Raw genomic sequence first — 12,141 nt, 5'->3', positions numbered from 1 at the left:
AGAAATCGGTCTTGCTTTAATAATCAATTATCTTTGAAAAGGGGCAGTATGAAAAGACAGCCAATTATCTGCGGTTAGAAGACAAGCGACAATGAGAATCCACATATAGAAGCCTTCCGCGTACCGAGTGCCGAGGCCTGGTGGCTGGTAATTGCAAAAATAGCTGTATATATTTTAACATGAGATTACAACAATTCGAAAACCTTAATAAAGAAAAGCAAAAGTTTGAAGCTTAGTCGATATCGTTGTTAGAAATCGGACTTGCTTTTATAATCAAATAAATCTTGAAAAGACTTCAGTATGAAAAGACAGCAAATTGTCTCAAAGTGTCTGCGGCTAGAAGACAAGCGACAATGAGAATCCATACATAGAAGCATTATACATAGAAGCCTGCCGCGTGCCGAGTGCCGATGTAATTATATATATGTATAATTATATATCTATATATATAAAAATAAGTTGTCTGTCTGTGGATGTGTGGATGTGTCAGGTGACGTCACGACACTCAAAGAGAAAAAAAAGGCAAAAACTACAAAAAAAACTAAAAACTAATAAAAAAAACAAAAAACTAAAAAAACTAAAAAAAGGCAAAAACTACAAAAAAAACTAAAAACTAATAAAAAAGCTAAAAAACTAAAAAAACTAAAAAAAAGGCAAAAACTACAAAAAAACTAAAAACTAATAAAAAAAATAAAAAAGCTAAAAAACTAAAAAAACTAAAAAAACTAAAAAAAGGTAAAAAACTAAAAAAAATAAAAACTAAAAAAAAACTAAAAAAGGTAAAAACTAAAAGAACTAAAAAAGAAAAAAATAAATGACGACACTCAAAGAGAAAGCGACCAGGACAAAAGGAATGTTCGATTAGCAATCAACAAAGCACCGGGACACAGGGAGTATAAATGACGACCAGGACAAAACTAAAAAATCTAAAAATCTAAATAAACTAAAAAAGAAAAAAAAAAGAAAAAAATAAAGGAGAAAAACAAAACTAAAAAACGAATGTATATACAGACCGGTACACCGGGATACAAATGACGACCGGGACACAGGGAATATAAATGACGACCGGGACACAGGGACACAACTACAACGGGGACACCGGGGGAAACAGGGGGATATAAATGACGACCGGGACAAAAAAACTAAAAAGAAAAAAAAACTAAAAACTAATAAAAAAACTAAAAAATCTAAAAATCTAAATAAGCTAAAAAAGAAAAAAAAAAGGAAAAAAATAAAGGAGAAAAACAAAACTAAAAAACGAATGTATATACAGACCGGGACACCGGGATACAAATGACGACCGGGACCCGGGACACAGGGAATATAAATGACGACCGGGACACAGGGACACAACTACAACGGGGACACCGGGGGAAACAGGGGGATGTAAATGACGACCGGGACACCGGGACAGGGAATGGTCGATTAGCAATCACCATCAACAAAGCTCAAGGGCAATCATTAGAATCATGAGGTATAGATCTGAATACAGATTGTTTTCCCATGGACCATTATATGTTGCATGTTCAAGAGTCGGTAAACCTGACAATCTATTTATATGCAAAGACAATGGGACAGCAAAGAATGTTGTATATTCGCAAGTTTTACGTAGTTAAAACCATATATATATATCTATCTATATTCACAGGTGGGACATAGGGACACAACTACAATGGCGCGTAACTATTATGGCGCGTAACGACTTACGCGCGCGGGGGGGCTTGGGGGGGGGCGCGAAGCGCCCCCACCAACTAGGTGTTGGGGTGGCGCGAAGCGCCACCCCAACAGCTAGTATATATATATATATATATATTTATTTTTTTTTCTTTCATAGGCATGTATTTTGGGGGTGATACCTGACGCGGGGATGCCATGGATATTCTGTGGTAGCCACAACACTGTGCTGGGTAGAGAATTTAGAGTGGCGAAACCCTATATAGGCCAGTGTATTCTCCTGATGAGCCCTTATGTTGGGTGTTGCCTCTGAATTATTTGTCTATATTATTTTTTCTATTGTTTGGTAAATGACGACTTATACTTATTGACGACATAACTGCCTGTCCATGGATTATTCTTTATGGTTGATTGTGTGTGGCTATGCTGTTTGACCTATGTGATTGTATGGATGAGTAGGGTTGAGGCCTCATTCAAGTGCTGGTCTATATTAATCACTAATTTAGGAAAACAGTCTTCCTTTTCTCCTCCTGTCTCTCTTTTTTTTTTTTTTTTTTTTTTTTTTTTTTTTTGTGTTTGTGCTGTTGCATTGGTGATTTCTCTTTTCATGATATATATATATATATATATATATATATATATATATATATATATATATATATATATATATATATATATATATGTATAATTATTGCTCTTTCTGACTATAAATGACTTATGAACGATAGTTTTGAGATGATAGGTAAGAAGATAATGCCATTTTTAAATTCATGTCTCAAGCCAGTATGCGGTGAGTAACCAGAAAATTGTATCTCTTCTTAAGCCCTAAGTCATATCAAAGACTTCTATTTTCTTCGATTTTACTCCCTCATTCAATTTGCTTAGCAATAAAACTATTTCCTTTACCAAAAGGCTATTTCATGTTTAGTGCACTTTCATTGTAATTTCAAAAATGTATTTTCAGATTGAGAACAAATCCCTACGAGACCGAATGATTGATGTAAAACGTCGTGCTGGCTCTGTTAGGATCTGGTCAGTTGTCCGATATTGTTCTTCTATTTTGGAACAGCTAGTAGATTCTATTTCACCATTTATCACGACCGTTCTTGTCAACGGGAAATTGGTAAGGCCATTCTTGGGGAAAAGGTTTTGCCGTAATCCCTAAAGAGTAGTATTATCTTGCTTAATGAAACAGCGCATATTTTGATAGATTCTTTGATGTGTCAGTGAAATATTTATTTTTGAAAATCAAAATACTAGTATAAAAAAAAAAAAAAAAAAAAAAAAAAAAAAAAAAAAAAAAAAAAAAAAAAAAAAAGTCATCTTCATTTCCATGAAATCAAAAATTAATAATTATACCAAATCACTATTTGATATAATTTAGTTATTAACACCAAGTCTTTTTAAGGAATTGTTTCGATATAATTGATTATGAGCAGGGTTGAAACTATTGTCAACTTCGTTAAAATTTAGTAGTATTTTCTGCATTTGGCTATTTTTATGCGATTTTTAGCGATTTCTATCCGAGTAGACCTTTCCTTGGCCATATGTGGTTCAAAATTTTGAAAGTATTACAGATACAGAATCAACTAACGTTTTGAATAGCAATCAAACTAATCAATGGTTTTAATAGCAATCACTCTACCTTTGAACTAGAATTTTATCTTAAAACTAAAAATATTCCCTTTTTTAAAATATTCTTTTTTTTTTAGTATCCTCTTGTTAGTGTTTTTGGTACTAAGAATGAACCAACCTTCTTACCCCTCATAATCATAATGTCATTCCAAGTTGAATTTTTTTTTTTATTGAATTTCACAAACAATGTTTGTGATGGGAAGGCATCGTGGTCGTCGTCGCTATTTTCATTGAATTTATTTAGAGGAGGGGGATTTGTACGGCTTATATGCATTCTCATGGCTATAAGTTTACTCTCCAAAATTTTTCATGTTTCTAGCTTTATTAGTTTAGCTTTTTTCAATGTACGTATGAAAAGAAAGAAAAATAAGACTCACACATTTTGCAAAAAATAGAAAAAAGAGACAATTTATAGAATCTAGAGAAAAAAAATATGGACAATTTCTGTACCCTAGACAAAAGCTTGCATAACAGCATTTAAAATTATGTATTCAAATATTTGATATATTAAGTTTAACAAGACGTAGGACTTAATAAAAAAGGAGAAAAGAAACCAATTACAACAACTATAAAACAGCTAAAAAAGAACTAGTACTATAAAGCTAAAATAACAAAACAACGACAACTAAAAACTACAAAACTAAAGTAACAGAGAAAACGAAAAAGGGTACGAAAAGAAAAATGTTGCGGAGAAAGGAAAAATGTTGAAAAATTAACGGAGGGGACCAGTCGAGTAAATCAACTTTTCTATTCTGCTTTTTGACTTTTCCGTTATTTTCTTGGATCCTAAGACAATGCATAGTATAAAAACTTGCCTGTGCATAGTGCAAAAATGGCGTTTGGAAAAAATTGGCGGAAAAAAAGATAAAAAAAGGAAGACACATCACTGCTACCCCTGAAAAAAGGATTTCCCTTGTGTTTCAAGATGGGTGACTCATAACCTCTTGTTTAGGGTTTTTGTCCAGGATGGTTCCAGAACTTGACTTTCATCAGTTTTTGAGTTTCTGTTTTCGAGACTTTTCCAGGTCTATTTGAAAATTCCCTTAAATTTGTTTTCTTTTTTGCTTTTACTTTTTTTTTGCTTTTTGTTACTTTTTGCTTGTAAGCTTAGCTTGGATAATAGTTACGCCCGAAGTTTCCTAAGAAATTTATAGAATCCAGAGAAGAAAAGATATTGGCACTATTTTACCCTAGACAAAAGCTTACACAACAGCATTTAAAATTATATATTTGAATTTTTGATGCTCCACGATCTAAAAAAAACAACCTAAAAACAGTTTTAGTTTAGCTATTACAAATAGCCAGTTGCTTGTTATTTCACAACTAATTGTAAAACTTTGATAATAATTACAACTCTAATCATTGTCAAATGGTGATTCTTTTACATTTGAAAGTTTATTTCAAAATGTGTTTTTTAAGTTTCGGCTGCTAAGGGTTGTGATTTTCTCTTCACTAGGTGGTAGATTTTGCTGCAACTATTGCTTATTCTTGAAAGCAATTTCAAATTGAGATTTATGGAAAGGTCAATATTAACTCAATTCTTTTTCCTTGGGTCCTCAATTGTTTTTGTTAGTCATTATTCACTCCACTTTCCCAATAGAAAGCTTTGAAAAATGTCTTTAAAAGGTGCTTGATCTGGAAGTAAAGGAGAAGTGTCATTTTTGAATTATCACGCTAGATAAAATTTGTCTGAAAGAACCAAAACAATTGTCGTTAAGAAAATACTCTTTTTGGTTTTTCATAAAACAAATCGATGAAACAACAAAATTTGCCCCTCTTTAAGATATTGAAAAAAATACATTTACTCCTCCTCCCCTTCCACATTTTAGTGATCTGACTCCCTGGTTTGAAGCATGAGCAGGCACGACTGTTTTTGGGGCTAAGTATCTTTCACCTTCTCATTGATTGTCACCATTATTGTTGGATACGTGGTTGTTATTTATGTATTTTCTTATTCACATGCTATTTCTGTATTATTTGGAAAACAGCCAAAAAATAGTATATAATTTGCTGAACAGCTTAGGATGGGCAAGGCTAATTGTTGTGTGATTATCAAATGCAAATTCGTAATATAGAAAACATAAAGCAGCTATACGAGAGGATGTTATATTAAAAAACAAATACTAATAATAACTTTGACGGATGACGTTTAGTTCTTATTGTCCATAAATTGTGTAAAAAAAATTTTGATTTAGTGCCTATTGAAACGCTTTCCAAATTCAACACTTTTGACTAATTGATTCGAATTCCCACAGCTCTCTATCAGTAACTTCAAACTAAAGGTTTGTCTATTCACTACTAAAAAGCATAGGCAATATACATTGTCGAGACCCGTTCAGCAATATCCGAAAGAAAAAACGATAGTATTTGAGTATTTCAGAAATGTGATTTTCTGGTTGTATTTGGAGCCTCCAACTTAAAATTTTTCAAGGAGATACAAAAAAAAAAAAAAAAAAAAAAAAAAAAAAAAAAAAAAAAAACACTTATGTACGCCCAGACTTCCGGGATAAGGTCAGAGCCATCCTAGAAACATTATGTTTAGGAAGGAGTTGAGCCTACGTGAAAAAAACTTTAAAGGCTCTACGCAATCCATTAGTCTTGTTTTATTTTACTTTTGAGTATTATTAAATTATAAACCCTCTCCCTCGATGGGAAAAAATATTGTTTGATCTCCAAGTATGCTTAACAATAAGATATAAATGTTAGCAAAATCTTTTAACTTTTAGAGGTTTTGCGGGTTCAGATTTGAAAATTAACGTTAAGGAGACTAAGTCGCTAAGGCTAGGTATAAGTGAAGATGAAAAGGTGACGTTGGGTAACGAAAAGATTGATCAAGTGGACAAATTCACTTACCTTGGTTATTAGTAAAGACGGCAGGTACTGTGAAGATGTTAAAAATAGAATAGTCAAGGCTCTGAGTGGTTTTTTTCCACAGTTAAAAAAAGTTTGGAAGAATAGAAAGATAAGTCTGCAAACCAAGATTAGAATATTGGAAGGTACAGTGATGACAGTGGTCAAATATGGCTCTGAGGCATGGGCGCTCCAAAAAGCAGATGAAAATTTACTAGATGTTTTCCAGAGAAATTGCCTACGGATTGTTTCGAGTACCCGACTGACAAATAGTCATCCAGCTCTCTAGGGCTATAATGAGCATGTATATGTATATGCTCTAGCATATGGCTAGAGCATGTCTTGCAGATGAAGGATGACAGATTTCCCAAGATTGTCTTTTTCGGCCAATCATCTAGGGCTAAATGGAAAACAGGCCGTCCATGGTTGGGGTGAAAGGATGTCGTAAAAAGGGAATAAGGGAAATGGGAACTTCCTGGGAGGGTGTAAAGAGGGAGGCTTTAAATATATTGAGATGGATGAGTGTACGTAGCTCTGTTGGCCTCAGGTGGCTTTGTGATGCAGCGAGTTTTTAATGTAGTAGTAGTAGTAAATATTTAGTTTACCGAATAATTTGGGACGCATGCAACTTATTCCCAGAGGAGTTCCCAAGTATTCCCAAGATTGACTTTGTATTTTTTTTGTAGCACAAACATTTAATTGCAAATTATTTCCATTTATTGACCGATAAAAATTTAATAGAATATACTGAACTATAAAAAGAATGTAAAGATATTAAACTATTAAGTTTCTACGTATCGAAGTATTCAAATCTAGAGGTTGTTAATTTATTATGATTGTTGTTTTACTAACTATGGTTCTCCTCTTAACTTCTCATTTTATGCTTCTCTTCTTAGCTAAGAGTTAGAAGTAGAACAGTAGAAATACTCACGAAAAAGCTTTGAAAACTGCGTAGCCCGTTTTTTTTATTTTATATTGAAATCTTATTAAATGACGAGCCTTGTGGAATAATGATAAATTGATGCCCATGTATGCCTGACATAATCATTTAAGAAATTAAAATGTTTTAACTCGTAAAATTAGAATTGTTTTGAAAATAAAAGCGAAACTACACTAAAAGAAATACGATATAAATGTCTAGTTTACCAAATAGTTTACTAACTATGCTTTTCCTTTTAGCTTTCCTTTCAATGTTTTTCTTTTTAGCTGACAGTAGGAGTAATTGGAAAAGAAGAGATAGTCTTGGATAAACCCATGACCCCCAAGGAAATTCAGTTAGTACTGTACAAACATGTAGCACCGTATGATCTGATGCAGGCCGTTCTGCAGCAGGAAGTCCTGCTTTATTGTGGTCGTCTGATTGCAACTAATCCAGAATTGTTCTCAGGAATTCTAAAAATACGAATTGGGTACCGTATGATCTCTAGCTTTTAGTTGAAATTCTTGATAAGAAAGTAAAACAGTTCAAAATAGGGATGATACCTTTTTTATTGACAGTGAATAGATATAAAATTATTTAACTGGATATTTCGAACACATATACAGTGTTCATCATCAGCAGTAAAGAGTTTTACTGCTGATGATGAACACTGTATATGTGTTCGAAATATCCAGTTAAATAATTTTATATCTATTCACTGTCAATAAAAAAGGTATCATCCCTATTTTGAACTGTTTTACTTTCGTCATGGAAAGGCAGTGTGGTCTTCGAAGTTATCTATATTCTTGATAAGACGACGTATTTCTTATCGGGCTTTAAATTTTTAATTAATTAGCTACCTTAAATATATATTTATGAATTAATGATTACCGCCAAGTCCAAAATTAACTAAATGGGTATGTTTGTAACAACGCTTTTTAACAATGCAATAACTACGTCTGGTACTTATGTATTATAGCAACCCCACACAAGTTCTTGATCTGAGTAGAACCGGTTTCTCTGACCATGAATGAAAATTATTTAGTTTGCGATAATTAATGATAGAGAATAGTGTCTGACTATGGATGTTAAAATGAAGATTTGGGATTCGTCGATGACTGAACAAGAGGATATTATATTTTTCCAGAATAAGAGGAAGTGTACAACTAGGCCATGCAGGAAAAAAGTCGGTTTGCGTGTCAACACGTGGTTTGTTGACAGTAAAATTCCATTGCTTTCTACAATTTTCCATAAGCTACAGAAGAATTTCCATGTGCAAACAGACTGTAAAAAAATTAAGGCCTACCCATTTATAGTTTGTTTATAATAAGCAAATCATGCATAGCATTTTATGTATATCTAACTTGGTTTTGCCGTAGGATGGATGGATGATAGACTATCTATCATCCAGTGAAATGACGTCATTTTTAAAAAATCCTAAAAAAAGCTTATGCCAGATGACTTACTCAAACTATCTGTCTTGGCCTTTTCTCCTATTAGCCATGGCTTGATGGCAACTTACTTTTAATTCAAAATGCCACCGTTTGGGATTTTGTCCTTGGAAACTGGAACATTTTATTATGGACAATTCCTCCATTTTTACCAGTTTTAACTAATATATAAATCGAAAAATAAAAGAGTAAAAAATTTTTTAACCGAAATTTGAATCGTGAAAATCGTATAAACAAAAATACGATTTGTTTCGTAGTTAGAAGGGTGGAATCTTCGTTTTAAGTTTGCTAGATTCAATCGCTCGATTTTTCATTGAAGTTACACCTCTTTGTGTCATATTTACCACTTTTTCGAAAACGAAAAATATGCGTTTGTTTATGCTAATTACTCTTCATACACAATTCTGAACTTAGTAGTTCTTACCTATTTATGATCAAAATAAGATTAAATATAGAATCAGCTTATCGCAGTATATCTATTGTTTGCAAACTATGATTCTTTCATTTATTTAATGGAAAAGAGTCATTTTACATATCCCAATGATTACCATGAACTGGTTCGATTCCACCCAAAGAAAGAATAGTCTTGCCTGGATTTCGGTTTTTTCTGAGGGGGAAGTATTTTAGTTCTAATGGCTAAAATAGTGTTATTGTAAAACAGTTTCTTCTAGATTAGCATTCCTTGTTTTTCGTGAGTATTCATTTCAGAATTGGCTTTACTCCAAGAATTGGATCTTTAGTTCTAACATTCTTTGGCTTCTGTAAAGAAGAGGAACTTTAATTAAATTTCCCAGTGAGGTTAAGGAAACTTCCTTGTCTAATAAATAGCTTGTGTAAATAACATATTGCTGGAACCTGAGAAGATTTACCGTTAATAAGCTAAACAGTTTAACCTTAGAATCTCCAAGAAAAGTAAAAATAATAAATTATGTTTTTATTTCACTTACATAGGAGTGGTTCAGAAAAAGAAGACAAAACAATAGATAGATGGATAGACTTTTTCCAACAAAAAGAAACATAAAACAAATATACGCCCAATATTAAAATTAGCAGAAACATTCATCATCAAATACAAAGCAAAAATAAACTCGAATAACCATCGTTGACTACCCTCTAAAAAGCAAGCCAGTACAAATTGCTTTAGAAAAATACTAAGCCAACACAAAATCCAAACTAAGATTGGAGATATCAACCGCAGATGGGGGCTAAAGAAATAAAGGTAAGATAAATAAAAATAAATCTAATTAAATTGATTAAAGATCAGTAATTCTTTTACAATCCTTCTAAAGGTACCAAACCAATGACACTTTCTAGCCAAATCAGGGAAGGCATTCTTGGCAGACTCACTAGAAGTCGGGGACTCAAAATTTAATCTGACTGATGGACATAATTGAATTCGAATATCGTTATAATTACGAAGATAATAAGTCGAATGGTCAGATAAAAGACTGTCTAATTTTAAGGACGGCTGGGAAGATCACCGTGTAGTTGAAGAAAAACAAATAACATAAATGAAATAGCATAATATGAATTTAAGTCAAGTAACGGCTTATTAAAAAAAATTCCCGTTTGAATACATTTCTTATTTGAAATAATTCGGAATTTTCTTATTTAGAGAAAACAAGAATTTTGCTACTAGGGCCGTAAAGGACATAACATTAGTCACTATAGTCCAAACGAGCGATGCTCATCCCCGTTGCATGGTCCTTCAGCCAGGAAGTGCAATGGGGGGTTGTGGGCCAGCCATCCTGTGATTTTACACACACTTCTTGTTCACCTTCCCCAGATTTCCCCTAGTACCCATTAAAGCAGGGTCGACTCTGGCAGAGCTTGCAGAGCCACGCCAATGACTCCTTTTCCAAAAGAAATAACCAGCGACTCCAGGATTCGAACCCCTGCCCTAACGGACGCAGGATTTTAATACTGGTGCGCTAACCACTCGGCTATTCTTTTTTAATATTTTTAAATTTAAAGTCGTGCGTATTTTTTTGTGTTTTTCGGCTGCAAGAACGAGCCTTGTTGTTAAACTGTACTCCCACTTCTTTTATTAGCTCTAATTTAAATCAATCCCTTTGAATAAAATTAGTTTCAGTTCTTCAAACCAGGTTGTCGTTAAAGTAGCTCTGTTTTTGTACGTGTGTATTTTACTGTCATGACGTTGGAAATCGATCGTGATTTTCATGAGCAACGAGTTGTAATGAAATCCTTTATGAAAAAGGGGAAAAAACTCCTTAAGAGGATAAACCCTGTTTAAGAAGATCGTCTTCTGAGGATAAGCCCAGTTTAAGAAGATCGTTTTCTGACACCAGTGGATCCAGAGGGGTCCCCCCCCCAAGATTTTTATGGAACACTCTTTCCCTGTTTTTTTCTTTTTTACACTCTTTTTTAGAATAAATTTGTCAATTTGATGAATTTTCGTGGTGCCTTTGCCACATTGCCCCCCCCAAGATTTTGCTCTAGATCCGCCCCTGTGGCGGGGTTCAAAGAGGGCAGGATCTCGACACAGAAAAAAAAGTTCAGGATGTCAAAAAAAAATCAAATTAATGCTGATGCGTTTTTTCGACTCCTGGAGAATTGGAGAACTGTGGTCCAAAAATGGGCTCCCCATTTTTGGGGAGCCCATATCATATATGGTCAAATATGGTCAAATATGGTAATATATGGTCATATATGGTCAAATTGGGGGGAGCCCAATCATATATGGTCAAATAATTAACTCTGATTACTATTTGAGTGTATTGAAACGGCTGCATGAAAGAATTTGCAGAAAGGAACCTGATTTGTGGCAAGTTCAATTGTGGGTAATTCAATATGATAATGCAGACTCTCATACAACGATTATCGTTAAGCAGTTTTTTGTAGCTAAAACGGCCGCAACGGTCGTTGAACACGATTTCTCAGAATTAGGAATTTACGAAATATGAAGCATTACTGATACATTAAATAAGCGACTCAAGTGTTTTCCAAGATTTCCCCCTCCAACTCCCCCCAATGTCAAAAGATCTGGTCGGGATTTGAAATGAGAGCTCTGAGACATGAATTCCTTCTAAATATCAAATTTCATTAAGATCCGATCACCTATTCGTAAGATAAAAATACCCCAATTTTCACGTTTTCCAAGAATTCCGGTTTCTCCCTCCAACTCCCCCAATGCCACAGGATCTGGACGGAATTTAAAATTAGAGCTTTAAAGCACAAGATCTTTCTAAATATCAAATTTCATTAAGATCTGGTCATACTTTCGTAAGTTAAAAATACCTCAATTTTCAAAATTCCTCCCCCCCAACTCCACCAAAGAGAGCAGTTCCGGTCCGGTTATGTCAGTCACGTATCTTAGAAAGGTTTTTATTCTTCCCATCCAGTTTCATCCTGATCTCACCGCTTTAAGTATTTTCTAAGATTTCCGATCTCCCCTAACTGCCCCCCCCCCCCAATTACGCTGGATCCGGTTGAGATTTAAAATAAGATATCTGAGTTACGAGGTTCTTCTAAATATGAAGTTTCATGAAGATCCGATCACTCCTTCCTAAGTTAAAAATACGTCATTTTTCTAATTTTTCAGAATAGAAGCGGAGCCAATAGAGCGGATCCGTTCCAATTATGTAAATCACG

General features: G+C 33.8%; 1 protein-coding gene across 7 annotated transcripts in view; it reads left to right on the top strand.

Annotated features, from left to right (window-relative positions):
• The window catches only part of LOC136035961 (probable phosphorylase b kinase regulatory subunit beta), a 121,892-nt gene that overhangs the window by 88,218 nt on the left and 21,533 nt on the right, over positions 1-12,141 (top strand). For all 7 annotated transcript variants that reach the window (XM_065717853.1, XM_065717848.1, XM_065717847.1 and 4 more), the window contains 2 exons: positions 2,639-2,797; positions 7,366-7,568. In XM_065717853.1, the coding sequence (XP_065573925.1) occupies positions 2,639-2,797; positions 7,366-7,568 (362 nt within the window). The remainder of the gene's footprint in view (positions 1-2,638; positions 2,798-7,365; positions 7,569-12,141) is intronic.

The sequence above is a fragment of the Artemia franciscana genome, chromosome 15 (assembly GCF_032884065.1).
Source record: "Artemia franciscana chromosome 15, ASM3288406v1, whole genome shotgun sequence".
Lineage (NCBI taxonomy): Eukaryota > Metazoa > Arthropoda > Branchiopoda > Anostraca > Artemiidae > Artemia > Artemia franciscana.
This window is presented reverse-complemented; position numbering and strand designations above follow the sequence as displayed.